Raw genomic sequence first — 14,569 nt, forward strand, 5'->3', positions numbered from 1 at the left:
ATCCTTATACAGCGCCTGTCCTCGGTCGGAGACCAAGCTCTAAGCGCTGTACAGTCACGGGGTCGTTGACACAACAGGCTGCCTACCTGGGTAGAGCCGACTGACGGCTGCCACTGGGCGCTCATCATTCGTTTCCTGTGCCATTCAGTCAGGTTTGGGTCACGTGCACATGCACAGTCATACAGACACGTGACATCTCAGTCCGGTCTGGTGATGCTTGTTTCACGGAGCGAGGTGGCAGAATGGTTAAGACGTTCATCTGCCAGCACAGTGTCCGTGAGGGTCTGGGTTCCAATCCCGCTCTCGCCCTTTCTCCCCGAGTGTGACTGGACAGTAAGTGGAGCTGAGCAACAAGGCTGACGGGATGAACATGTTCTGATGCTGGATAGTTCATTCCGGATTGTCGCCTTTCACGGGATGAACATGTTCTGATGCTGGATAGTTCATTCCGGATTGTCGCCTTTCACGGGATGAACATGTTCTGATGCTTGGTAGTTCATTCCCCATTGTCGCCCGACTCTTAATTGGTGATTCTTTGATTGTCGGTTGTCAACCGTGTTGATTATCCACCCTTGATTCACAATTGCTGATTACCGACCCTTGATTCACGATTGCTGATTACCGACCCTTGATTCAAGATTGCTGATAACCGACCCTTAATTCACAATTGCTGTTTACCTACCCTTGATTCACAATTGCTTATTACCGACCCTTACTTCGCGATTGCTGATTACCGACCCTTGATTCAAGATTGCTGATTACCGACCCTTGATTCACGATTGCTGATTACCGACCCTTGATTCAAGATTGCTGATTACCGACCCTTGATTCAAGATTGCTGATTAGCGACCCTTGATTGAAGATTGCTGATTACCGACCCTTGATTGACAATTGCTGATTACCGACCCTTGATTCAAGATTGCTGATTACCGACCCTTGATTCAAAATTGCTGATTACCGACCCTTGATTGAAGATTGCTGATTACCGACCCTTGATTGACAATTGCTGATTACCGACCCTTGATTCACAATTGCTGATTAGCGACCCTTGATTCAAGATTGCTGATTACCGACCCTTGATTCACAATTGCTGATTACCGACCCTTGATTCAAGATTGCTGATTACCGACCCTTGATTCAAGATTGCTGATTACCGACCCTTGATTCAAGATTGCTGATTAGCGACCCTTGATTCCAGTCCTCCGGTTTTACACTTACCGTTCATCCCCCAGTCTCTGTCTCTGTCTCTCTCTGAGTCTTTGTCTCTGTCTCCCGGTTTTTTTTGTATGCAAAGTTTTTGGCGTGAGAGCGGAGCTTTTGATATTGGACACGAGTGGATGAGTGTGGGTGTGTATTTTGCTGCACTGTGGTGTATCCATCAACTTTTTCTTTTTCGATCCTTGCAATTTGTAATTATGTTTTTGTAAGTTTTGTCCGCTTGTCAGCTTCAATTTTTGCACTTCACTTGATCCAGATGTATATCGGTGGACGTGTGTGTGTTAAGCGTGCGAGCGTGTATGTGGGTGTGAATATGCGCGCGTGCATGTGTTTGAGGGGAGGGGAGAGAAAGGGGAGAGAGAATGTGTGTGTGTGTGTGTGTGTGTGTGTGTGTGGAAGAGAGAGAGAGAGAGAGAGAGAGAGAGAGAGAGAGAGAGAGAGAGAGAGAGAGCTTGTAAGAGTCACATGCGCATTGCTATATTGTTCCCACTATTTGATTCATTGTGTAATATGTTTGTTGGTGGCCCTCTCCATTGCTATGGGCCAGAGACCAGACAAATAAACCATTGATAGTGGTGGTGGTGGTGATGGTAATGATGGTGATGATGGTGGTGGTGATAGTGATGATGGTGGTGATAATGGTGGTGGTGATGGTGGTGGTGGTGGTGAGGATGGTGGTGGTGATGGTGGTGATGGTGGTGGTGGTGGTGGTGATGATGGTGGTGGTGATGGTGGTGATGATGGTGGTGGTGGTGATGATGGTGGTGGTGGTGGTGATGATGGTGGTGGTGGTGGTGATGATGGTGGTGATGGTGGTGATGATGGTGGTGGTGATGGTGGTGGTGATGGTGGTGATGGTCGTGGTGATGGTGGTGGTGGTAATGGTGGTGGTGGTGGTGATGGTGGTGATGGTGGTGGTGGTGGTGGTGGTGATGGTGGTGGTGGTAATGGTGGTGGTGGTGGTGGTGATGATGGTGGTGGTGGTGGTGATGGTGGTGGTGATGGTGGTGGTGGTGGTCGTGGTGGTGGTGGTGGTGATGGTGGTGGTGATGATGGTGGTGGTGGTGGTGGTGATGGTGGTGGTGATGATGGTGATGGTGGTGGTGATGATGGTGATGATGGTGGTGATGGTGGTGGTGATGATGGTGGTGGTGGTCGTGGTGGTGGTGATGGTGGTGATGGTGGTGGTGGTGATGGTGGTGATGATGGTGGTGGTGATGGTGGTGATGGTCGTGGTGGTGGTGATGGTGGTGGTGATGGTGGTGGTGATGATGGTGGTGGTGGTGGTGATGGTGGTGGTGATGGTGGTGGTGGTGGTGGTGATGATGGTGATGGTGGTGGTGGTGATGGTGGTGGTGATGATGGTGGTGGTGGTGGTGGTGGTGGTGGTGATGATGGTCGTGGTGGTGGTGGTGGTGATGATGGTGGTGGTGGTGGTGGTGATGGTGGTGGTGGTGATGGTGGTGGTGGTGATGATGGTGGTGGTGGTGGTGGTGATGGTGGTGGTGGTGATGGTGGTGATGATGGTGGTGGTGGTGGTGATGGTGGTGATGATGATGGTGGTGACGGTGATGATGATGAATGTGGTGGTGATGGTGGTGCTGGTGATGGTGATGATGATGAATGTGGTGATGATGATGATGATGATGATGATGATGAATGTGGTGGTGCTGGTGATGGTGATGATGATGATGATGATGATGATGATGACGACGGCGGCGGTGTGCAGCCGGTGCCAGGGCGGGGACAACGGCGCGGAGAAGTACCAGGAGGAGGCGGGGCAGATCTACACCACGGTCTTCCACAAGTACAAGAAGAACGTGCGGCCCCCGGACTCCTACCCTGCCCCCGTGCCCGTCACCGTGCACGTGACGCTCATCCACATCAGGGGCCTCGACGTCCTCAAACAGGAGATGGAGAGCATCATTGACCTGCAGATTGTGAGTAGTCCGTCAGCTTGTGAGTATTGTGTCAGATTGTGAGTGCTCCCGTCAGCTTGTGAGTATTGTGTCAGATTGTGAGTGCTCCCGTCAGGTTGTGAGTATTGTGTCAGATTGTGAGTGCTCCCGTCAGGTTGTGAGTGCTCCGTAGTAGTCCGTCAGCTTGTGAGTGACCGTCAGGATGTGAGTTGTCCGTCAGCTTGTGGGTAGTCCGTCAGATTGTGAGTGACCGTCAGGATGTGAGTTGTCCGTCAGCTTGTGGGTAGTCCGTCAGATTGTGAGTGACCGTCAGGATGTGAGTTGTCCGTCAGCTTGTGGGTAGTCCGTCAGATTGTGAGTGACCGTCAGGATGTGAGTTGTCCGTCAGCTTGTGGGTAGTCCGTCAGCTTGTGAGTGACCGTCAGGATGTGAGTTGTCCGTCAGCTTGTGGGTAGTCCGTCAGATTGTGAGTGACCGTCAGGATGTGAGTTGTCCGTCAGCTTGTGGGTAGTCCGTCAGATTGTGAGTGACCGTCAGGATGTGAGTTGTCCGTCAGCTTGTGGGTAGTCCGTCAGCTTGTGAGTGACCGTCAGGATGTGAGTTGTCCGTCAGCTTGTGGGTAGTCCGTCAGCTTGTGAGTGACCGTCAGGATGTGAGTTGTCCGTCAGCTTGTGGGTAGTCCGTCAGCTTGTGAGTGACCGTCAGGATGTGAGTTGTCCGTCAGCTTGTGGGTAGTCCGTCAGATTGTGAGTGACCGTCAGGATGTGAGTTGTCCGTCAGCTTGTGGGTAGTCCGTCAGATTGTGAGTGACCGTCAGGATGTGAGTTGTCCGTCAGCTTGTGGGTAGTCCGTCAGATTGTGAGTGACCGTCAGGATGTGAGTTGTCCGTCAGCTTGTGGGTAGTCCGTCAGATTGTGAGTGACCGTCAGGATGTGAGTTGTCCGTCAGCTTGTGGGTAGTCCGTCAGATTGTGAGTGACCGTCAGGATGTGAGTTGTCCGTCAGCTTGTGGGTAGTCCGTCAGATTGTGAGTGACCGTCAGGATGTGAGTTGTCCGTCAGCTTGTGGGTAGTCCGTCAGATTGTGAGTGACCGTCAGGATGTGAGTTGTCCGTCAGCTTGTGGGTAGTCCGTCAGCTTGTGAGTGACCGTCAGGATGTGAGTTGTCCGTCAGCTTGTGGGTAGTCCGTCAGATTGTGAGTGACCGTCAGGATGTGAGTTGTCCGTCAGCTTGTGGGTAGTCCGTCAGATTGTGAGTGACCGTCAGGATGTGAGTTGTCCGTCAGCTTGTGGGTAGTCCGTCAGATTGTGAGTGACCGTCAGGATGTGAGTTGTCCGTCAGCTTGTGGGTAGTCCGTCAGCTTGTGAGTGACCGTCAGGATGTGAGTTGTCCGTCAGCTTGTGGGTAGTCCGTCAGCTTGTGAGTGACCGTCAGGATGTGAGTTGTCCGTCAGCTTGTGGGTAGTCCGTCAGATTGTGAGTGACCGTCAGGATGTGAGTTGTCCGTCAGCTTGTGGGTAGTCCGTCAGATTGTGAGTGACCGTCAGGATGTGAGTTGTCCGTCAGCTTGTGGGTAGTCCGTCAGATTGTGAGTGACCGTCAGGATGTGAGTTGTCCGTCAGCTTGTGAGTAGTCCGTCAGCTTGTGAGTAGTCCGTCAGCTTGTGAGTAGTCCGTCAGCTTGTGAGTAGTCCGTCAGCTTGTGAGTGACCTGCAGGTTGTGAGTTGTCCGTCAGGTTGTGAGTAGTCCGTCATAGGCCTTGCAGATTGTGAGTGGTCCGTCAGGTTGTGAGTAGTCCGTTAGGCTGTGAGTGACCTGCAGATTGTGAGTAGTCCGTCAGCTTGTGAGTGACCTGCAGATTGTGAGTGGTCCGTCATAGACCCTGCAGATTGTGAGTGGTCCGTCATAGACCCTGCAGATTGTGAGTGGTCCGTCATAGACCTTGCAGATTGTGAGTGGTCCGTCATAGACCTTGCAGATTGTGAGTTTCAGTTTCATTTTCAGTAGCTCAAGGAGGCGTCACTGCGTTCGGACAAATCCATATACGCTACACCACATCTGCCAAGCAGATGGCTGACCAGCAGCGTAACCCAACGCGCTTAGTCAGGCCTTGAGGGGGAAAAAATTGAGTAGTGGGGGAAGAGGGCTGGGGGGGGGGGGGTGTGCAGATGGCAAAGGGATGTGCCTGAGGATGGGGAAAGTGACAGTGCGGGAGGTGAGGCCATGAACGATCAGGCCAAAGTGACCCCGTGGGCCATTCCGGCGAAGTCTATCAGGATCCCGGGGATTAAGCTTGACTTGCCTGAATCCAATAAGGGAGGAGGACCACAAAAAAACCAAAACCAAAAACAAAAAAACAGTTCGAACAGCAAAATTAATGTCTGAGACCCCCCACACACACTCGCCCCTGAAAAAAAAAGATTATTACTTTTAGGGGGTAAAAGCGAGTGTAAAGACGGAGCCGAATCTAGCCAGCTGATCATGACACACCCCCTTACCCCCCCACCACAAGACGGGAAGGCCTCTGTGTCAAGTGGAAGGGGTGTGGGGTGATCTGGATGAGGCTTAAATGCCTCCTCTCCCCCTTGTAAAATTCAGTTATGGGGTGGAGGGAGTGCGGGGGGGCGGGGGGGGGGGGTCAGTTGTTGCTTGTCGAAGTTTCCCCCGGGGGTCTCCTCTTCCAGGCTGGTGTAGGTAAACCGTCACGCTGATCTGGACTGGACAGATTTAATCCCGTGGTCAAAAGCAACGGGGGTAAGAATGTGCTGCAGCACCGGTGTGCTAAACCCTGGCAGTCTTACAGCACGTACAGTACTCAGGTGTTCAGGGATCTGTCTGCTCTCTGTCTCTGTGTCTCTGTCTATGTCTTTCTCTATCTCTGTCTCTCTCTAGCTTCGTCTCTCTCTGTGTCTGTCTCTCTGTCTCCGAGTCTGTCTGTCTGTGTCTCTATACGTCTCTCTGTCTCTGTCACTCTGTCTCCATGTCTGTCTCTCTCTTTCTCTGTCTCTCTCTCTCTCTTTCTCTGTCTGTGGCCCTGTGACCCTGTGTCTGTGTGTGTGTGCCTGTGTCTCTGTCTGTCTGTCTGTCTGTCTGTCTGTCTGCGTCTGTCTGTCTGTCTGTCTGTCTGTCTGTCTCTCTCTCTCTCTCTCTCTCTCTCTCTCTCTCTCTCTCTCTCTCTCTCTCTCTCTCTCATTCTTCGGTGTTTAACTTTGCGTTACTGATAGCTGCAGAAAACCAACCAGTAGTGATGCATGTTGCTAACCTTGTACATACACAAAGCTCTAGGCATAAAGAAAACAAATAGTTGGAGTTTTTATTATTATTATTATTATTATTATTATTATTATTATTCTTTCTGCACAGGCATTGCTCACCTCACTTGTGAAGAGTCAAGGCCAAACTGGTCGATTGGTTTTCAACTTTTTGATACCCAGAAACAAGATGAAATACAGTGTTCAGTAAAGAAAAAAGGGAAAAAAACTGGTCGATTGATTGATGGATAGATGGATGGATGGAAGGATAGACAGATTGATTGATTGATTGATTGATTAATTGATTGATTGATTGATTGATTGATTTAAGAATGGATGGATAGATGGAAGGATAGACAGATTGACTGATTGATTGTTTCAGCAATGGCAGGATGGATGGATGGATGGATGGGTGGATTGATTGATTGATTGGTTGATTGACTGGTTGGTTGGTTGGTTGGTTAGTTGATTGATTGATTGATGGATTGACTGATTGATTGATTGTTTCAGCAATGGCAAGATTGATTGATTGTTTGTTTCAGCAATGGCAGGATTGATTGATTGATTGATTGAGCAATGGCAGGATTGATTGATTGATTGGTTGGTTGGTTGATTGATCGATCGATTGATTGGTTGGTTGAATCAGGAGTGGCAGGACAAACGGCTGGCGTGGTACGCCAACAAGGTGGAGATGATCACTGATCAACTGTCCCAGGTCTGGCACCCCTCCGTTGTCTACCTCAACGGGTAAGAGATCGTCAGCTCCTTCACTTTCACTTTCGCTTTCACTTTCGCTTTCACTTTCACTTTTTCAAGGAGGCGTCACTGGGTTTGGACAAATCCATATACGCTACCCCACATTTGCTGACCATCAGCACAACCCACCGCGTTAAGTCATGTCTTGAGTGCATGCAGATATTTAGAAACATGTCTGAGTGGATTTCTTCCGCAGAGTTTTGCCAGAGAACGACACTTTTGTTGCCATGGGATCTTTTTCAGTGCGCCAAGTGCAAGCTGCACACGGGACCTTGGTTTGTCGTCTCATCCGAAAGACTAGACGCTCAGTTTGATTTTCCTGTCGAACTTGGGAGAAAGAGCGAGAGTGGGATTCGAACCCAGACCCTCACGGACTCTCTGTATTGGCAGACACAGCGTCTATACCATTCTGCCCGTGCAGCATGTTTGTGGGTCTGAGACAAAACAGCTTGGGCGAATTATGCATGCATTTCAAGCGACTGCAGCCATATTCTGACAAATGATTATCAATTATTCTCACCTTTTGGCAAGTGTTTCTGCGCTCCAGAATTTAAAACAAACAGAAGCAAACGCAGCTTTATCCCAATGTCGATTCAGCTACTAAGCAACAGTAATCAAGCCTAATAACTGAATATATGACTTCATAAAAATGTATACCAGTGTACGTTTGTGCTGAATGTGGCATTTTATTTCAAATTACAACTGAATTGGATATTTTCATTTTAAAAAAAATGTTATGTATGTAGTCTGCTATTTTGTACCTTTAACTGTGATTATTGTGTGGTGACTGTGATGATTGTATAAAATATTATTCACACCAAGTCACCTTTAAAGTTTTTTGTTTTCTTTTTTCCACTGTGATTATAATATGCATTGTTTGTTTTAGGTTGGCATCTAAGCATTGTGTGTCTGTCTCAAGTTTCATGTTACATGACTGTGCTTCTCGTGTGTCGTTTATGCGTTTTACACCACAAATGAATATCTCTTCATGAGAAAATAAAGTATCGTGTATTAGGCATTTCTGTGGGTAACAAGTCTGGCTTTTTCTCTACGTGTTTCTTTGGTTATTTCCTCAATGGGTAAGAGGGTCATTTCTGTGAGTAATAATCTGCTTCGATGGGTGAAAGGGTTATTTCTGTGGGTAATAACCTGCCTCAGTGAGTAAGAGTGTTGTTTCTGTGAGTAATAATCTGCCTCAGTGGGTAACAGGGTTATTTCTGTGGATAATAATCTGCCTCAATGGGTAAGAGGGTTATATATGTGGGTAATAATCTGCTTCAATGGGTAAGAGGGTTATTGCTGTGGGTAATATGTCTACCTCAATGGGTAAGAGTGTTATTTCTGTGGGTAATAATCTGCCTTAGTAGGTAAGAGGGTTATTTCTGTGGGTAATATTTCTGCCTAAACGGGAAGAGCGACTACCCCAAAAGATTGAGACAGACAGACACAGACAGACGGACAGACAGAAGGGTTTTTCCCACAAGTGTATCTTTGCTCGATGGCGGAATATTTACTGCACTTGACAAGACGGCTGTGTAGGTAGCAGGATGTTTACTCCAGTGGATAAGATGGCTGCCTTATTGTATACCCAACAGATAAGATACCGATCTAAGTCACAAGGTGTTGGCCTCAGTGGGCTATATGTTTACCCAAACTTGATATGACGTCTATCTGACCCCATGGGGAAGATGTTTAGTTGACCAGCCGCCGCGTGGCCAAGTGGTGAACGCCGTGAACCGACGACCGGGAGGACATCGGGTTCAAATCCCATCACAGGTGGGTTTGTTCGGTTCCCAGCCGGGGTTGAGCGTGCCGTGGGCCCAGATGGGACCACTGGGACCACACAGGCGAGGGTCGTCCACTTCATGGAAGTACCTTTGGGAGTGTTGCTCAAGTTTCCTGACCAACACTGCAGGTGGTTTGTGTCTTTCGGGCCTGGCTGATGTTGGGATTGCTGTGAACGAAAGTACAGAGTACATACAGCCTCGTCACGTTGTCCCTGACCTGAGTCTTCTTGAGTGGAGATTGTCTGCTTCATTGGAGAGATTGTCAGAGACTGGATACTTCAGTGGACAAGATAGATTGTCTGTTTCAATGGAGAGTCATTGTCTGTTCAGTGGAAAGATGGTGACTCGGTGTTTGTGATGTGATCATGAAACCTTTCCGGTGAATCAGCGTGGGTTTTATATTCACCGTGTGTGTGTGTGTGTGTGTGTGTGTGTGTGTGTGTGTGTGTGTGTGTGTGTGTGTGTGTGTGTGTGTGTGTGTGTGTCTGTGTGTATGTGTCTGTATATGTGTGTGTATGTGTGTGTGTGTGTTGTGTGTGTGTTTGAGTGTCTGTGTATGTGTGCATATGTGTGTGTGCGTGCGTCTGTGTATTTGTGTGTGTGTGTGTGTGTGTCTGTGTGTCTGTGTGTTTCTGTGTGTGTGTGTGTATGTCTGTGCGCGCGTGTGTCTGTATGCGTGTGTGTGTGTGTGTGTGTGTGTGTGTGTGTGTGTGTGTGTGTGTGTGTGTGACTGTTGCCCCGCACACAGCGCCGTGCCGCCCAGCCCCCTGTTCAGCTCCAAGGTGTCCATCAGCAAGGACGGCCTCATCACGTGGAAGCGGCGCGAGGTGGTCACCACCGTCTGCCCCACTCTGCCCAGGAACGCCTCCCAGCTGTGCGACGTCAGCCTGGGCTTCACCTCCCCGGAGACGGTGGAGGTCTTCGACAACCTCACCACCTTCACCATCGTCCCGGATTTCTCCAATCACCACTGGGACATCGTAGGTGCCCACGTGGACGCCGAGGACACGCAGGTGTTGCGGTTCCTGCTGGAGCTGGAGCAGCTGAACCCGGAAGTGGGAAGCCCCGGCATGAAGAACTGCTCCGGGGACCTCGCCTACCTGATGAGCAGTGGGGGGGCGCGGGGGGCGGTGGTGGGGGAGGGTGGTTGGAGGGTGGTCGGGGCGTTGGTGGTGTCCTGGTGGTGCTGTTTGGTACGGAGGCTTTGGGCTTGATCGGATTGAAATGGGTGTTTTTTTGGTTTTATTTTATTTTATTTCATTTTGTTTTATTTTTATTTTATGTTGTTGTTGTTGTTGTTGTTTATTTGCTTTAGTTTTTCACCAGGTGTGCCTGTGCTATGTGCTGGTCTCTGGTGTGTGTTGGTTGGGGGTTTCTTTTTTCTTTGTTGATTTTAATTTACAGGGAGTTTGTTTTTTCTTGTTGTTGTTGTTTTGTTTGTCTTTTATTTCGGTTGTTTTCTTTTGTTGTTGTCGTTTTATTGTTTTCGATGTTGCTGTTCTTACCTTTTTTTTCTTTTGGGGGGAGATGTTGATTTTGTTGATTGATTGATTGATTTATTTTTTAAATATTTTTGTTGTTGTTGTTGCAATGTAAAATTGATAAAGAGCAGTGTCATGTCAGTTCATGACCTGTTGTTTTTGTTGTTGTTAGCAATGTGAAATTGATAAAGAGCAGTGTCATGTCAGTTCATGACTTTTATTTTTCCTTTCTGTTCCCATCCTGATGATGGGTTTGACCGCTTCAGCAGACCACTGCTGTTTCTTTAGCGTTACAGCATTTCGTCCATGGCTTTCTTCCACCTTGTTTTAATTATGCAAATAAAAAGAACCAAAAGAAGCTGTTGATGTTAGATACTGCTCTCTGTAAAAAAATACATCAAAATAAGGCAGGGCGGTATGGATGGCCGTGCAAGCTTAAGAGCGCGTGTTTCTACGCGGAACTTCGGAACTCAGATATACCCTGGAGAGCTTAGTCCATTGGAACAGCGCTCTTTCTCTCTCTGTCTCTGTCTCTCTCTCTCTCTGTTAACAAAGATACTCTCTGAGAGAGTTAGCAATGTACACTTTTGAGGCCTCACGACTGCGTGATCAATTGCTTGCTCAGCGACACTGAGTCTGCGTGACTGATAGTTATGTATTGTGTGCATTGATGCAAAGTCTTCATATATTTTTTTCCCCCCTAAATCATTTTTGAGCAAACTGTTTTTGTGTAGAGGCCGGTGGCTTCCAGAACTATAACAGTTCGGAGTTCTCTCTCTCTGTGTTATATTTTCCGTTTTTAGAGGGCAGGATGAAAACAAGCCTTATGTGTTCGTACCTTTTTCCCTCAGCGAAAACGTTCGTTCGTTCGTTCGTTCTCTCTCTCTCTCTCTGTCTCTCTGTCTCTCTCTCTGTCTCTGTCTCTCTGTCTCTGTCTCTCTCTGTCTCTGTCTCTGTCTCTCTCTCTCTGACAGTTCATAATACCTCTACAGTGTGACGTGCCCTTATTGTTTGACCCAGTTTTTCAAGGTCATCAGAAGAGGTAGTCCACAGAAAATGATTATAGTATTCACTGTCAGTAATTATTGTAACGTCAGTGAGTACGTCATGGGACGGTTATGGCTGGACTGGTTACCTCAGCAAACAATGAATTCAACTTTGATTGTGTGTGTTCGTTTCTTTCCTTGTGTTTTTCTGGTTGTTTTGATGCTTTGTTCACATGAATATGTTATGCTTTGTTCACATCAATATGTTGACATCTTTTGGGGTCGTGTACTTGTCTTTTTTTTATGTCATCTTTGACTCACTTGTGTAAACAAAGTGAGTCTATGTTTTAACCCGGTGTTCGGTTGTCTGTGTGTGTGTGTGTGTGTGTGTCTGTGTCTGTGTGTCCGTGGTAAACTTTAACATTGACATTTTCTCTGCAAATACTTTGTCAGTTGACACCAAATTAGGCATAAAAATAGGAAAAATTCAGTTCTTTCCAGTCATCTTGTTTAAAACAATATTGCACCTCTGGGATGGGCACAAAAAATAAAAAATGAAGCCTAGTTATATGCAAACTGCATTTACTGTTATATTTATATTTTTTGTATTCTCTAAATCTGGCACTTTGATCTGATATTCTGACCTAACAACAAGAGCAGTCATTATTATCATTTTTTGTTCAAACAGGAACTTCTTTTGCTAAGCATGGAAGTTTTATTTATTTTGCAAACGTTTTGGTGCAGATAGTAAAAAAAGGGAAATTACTCTGTAATTAATGCTAGTGGACTTAATTTATCACAAGTGAGTCTTGAAGGCCTTGCCTCTCTTGTTGTTAGGTAAGTGATCTGTTCGTTAGATGCTTTGTTCACATGAATATGTTGACATCTTTTTGGGGTCGTGTACTTGCCTGGTTTTTTTTATGTCATCTTTTTTTTAAATATTATGACAGTATGTGTGTATTTATTTCCAGTGTTTATGCTGAGCTACATGTATGACCGCTAAAAACATTCTGTCCAGAGTTGCTGTCTTTTCTTCTTTCTTCTTTTTTTTTTTTTAGCGGAAAAAATACCCCTTGCTATGTAGGTGGGGATGGTGATAGAGTTCCCTGCTCTTGTTCAGAGGAGACACTGTCTCCAGTTGGTTTTCGGTTCCTATGTTTTAACGATGAAATGTACGGTCTGTGGGATTTTCCTTTGTCAGGTGGTTTGGTTGTTTTATTAGATTCTGTCTGGAATGTGCATCTACTTCATTCTGTGTGTGTGTGTGTGTGTGTGTGGCTGTGTGTGTGTGTGTGTGTGTGTGTGTGTGTGTGTGTGTGTGGCTGTGTGTGGATAAAGTCAATCAGTCAATAAATCAGAAAAAAATGCTTACTACTTTTTTTTTCTAATTCATGGATGTCATGTCAAGACCTAATGGTTTGTTTCTTTGGTATCCACTCTTCATTATATGCTGTGTTTTGTTGGGGTTTTTTGTTGTTGTTTTTTGTGTGTGGTTTTTTTTTTTTTTACATCTATAAAAGTTTCATTGCACGTTATAATTGTTTCAGTTTATTTTGGTGTTATTTCATTTCATATATTTATAAAAGTGTACAGGCGATCCTTGCTACATGCATTAGTTGTGGACGTCTGACACAACTCCCACACTCAACAGTTCTTGACTCCTGACCCGTCACGCTTATGACCTCTCACCCATGACCTCTCTCACCCATGACCTCTCACACACATGACCTCTGAGTCATAACCTCTCACACTCATGACCTCTGACGCATGATCTGTCAAACTTACGACCTCTGACTCATGACCTCTCACGCTCATGACCTCTCACACCCATAACCCCTGACCGGGGACCTCTTACACTTATAACCTCTGACTCGTGACCTCTCACGCTCATGACCTCTCACGCCCATAACCCCTGACCGGGAACCTCTTACACTTATAACCTCTGACTCGTGACCTCTCACATTCATGACCTCTGACTTATGACTCCTCACACACATAACTCCTCAAACTCGACGCTCATGATCTTTCACACTCATGATCTTTAATGATCTTTCATTATCATGTTCTTTCACACTCATGATCTTTCATTATCATGTTCTTTCACACTCATGATCTTTGATGATCTTTCACACTCATGATCTTTCACACTCATGATCTTTGATGATCTTTCACACTCATGATCTTTCACACTCATGATCTTTGATGATCTTTCACACTCATGATCTTTCATTATCACGATCTTTGATGATCTTTCACACTCATGATCTTTCATTATCATGATCTTTCACACTCATGATCTTTGATGATCTTTCACACTCATGATCTTTGATGATGATCTTTCACACTCATGATCTTTGACGCTCATTATCTTTCACACTCATGATCTTTCACGCTCATGATCTTTCATTATCATGATCTTTCACACTCATGATCTTTGATGATCTTTCACACTCATGATCTTTCACGCTCATGATCTTTCATGATCATGATCTTTGATTATCTTTCATGATAATGATCTTTCACACTCATGATCTTTCACACTCATGATCTTTTATTATCATCCTGATCTTTCCTCTGGCTGGCGGGGATGACGTCAGACCTGCAGCAGCAAACCTGGTGTGTGAGATGACACACGTGTTTCACGTGCATTGGTGACATCGTGCTGTCTTGCTGTGAAGGCCTCTGTTACCCATCTTCAGGTGGTGTGTAACTCCATCCTTCCCGTGCAACTCAGCTTGTTCGATTCATCCCAGGTTTCTTACCACACTGCCTCCCCCCCCCCAGCCCCCCCCCCCACCCAGCCCCCCCACCCCACCCCACCCCCCTCATTTATTTACAAAATATGATAGTGAACATTTCATTTCACATTTTCTTCTGGTAAGTGGTAATATCCTGTGGCCTTCCTGTGGGATTAATAAGGGACGGGAGTTGGGGGGGTGGGGGGGTGATTGATATATATATATCTATATATATATATATATACAACATTTTTTCTTCTTGTTACATAGTCCCTCCTGTGATTGATTGGTGACACTATTGTCATCTTATCGTTGAAACCCAATCCCCGCCTTCTTCTTCGCATGCAGACTGTGTTGTGGTTGTGCTGTGGTGATGCTGTGTGCTGCGGGTGCCGTCACTGAAAGCCCAGCTCAGATGACCACAGTGCTTGACTT

General features: G+C 46.6%; 1 protein-coding gene across 2 annotated transcripts in view; it reads left to right on the top strand.

Moving 5' to 3' along the window:
• Nucleotides 1–14,185, top strand: part of LOC143291060 (neuronal acetylcholine receptor subunit alpha-6-like) — a 106,377-nt gene extending 92,192 nt beyond the window's left edge. For both annotated transcript variants that reach the window (XM_076600647.1, XM_076600646.1), the window contains exons 4-6: nt 2,948–3,158; nt 7,033–7,133; nt 9,678–14,185. In XM_076600647.1, the coding sequence (XP_076456762.1) occupies nt 2,948–3,158; nt 7,033–7,133; nt 9,678–10,143 (778 nt within the window). In that variant the 3' untranslated portion in view covers nt 10,144–14,185. The remainder of the gene's footprint in view (nt 1–2,947; nt 3,159–7,032; nt 7,134–9,677) is intronic.
• Nucleotides 14,186–14,569: the final 384 nt, after the last annotated feature.

Source organism: Babylonia areolata, chromosome 16 (assembly GCF_041734735.1).
Source record: "Babylonia areolata isolate BAREFJ2019XMU chromosome 16, ASM4173473v1, whole genome shotgun sequence".
NCBI classification, from domain to species: Eukaryota; Metazoa; Mollusca; class Gastropoda; order Neogastropoda; family Buccinidae; genus Babylonia; species Babylonia areolata.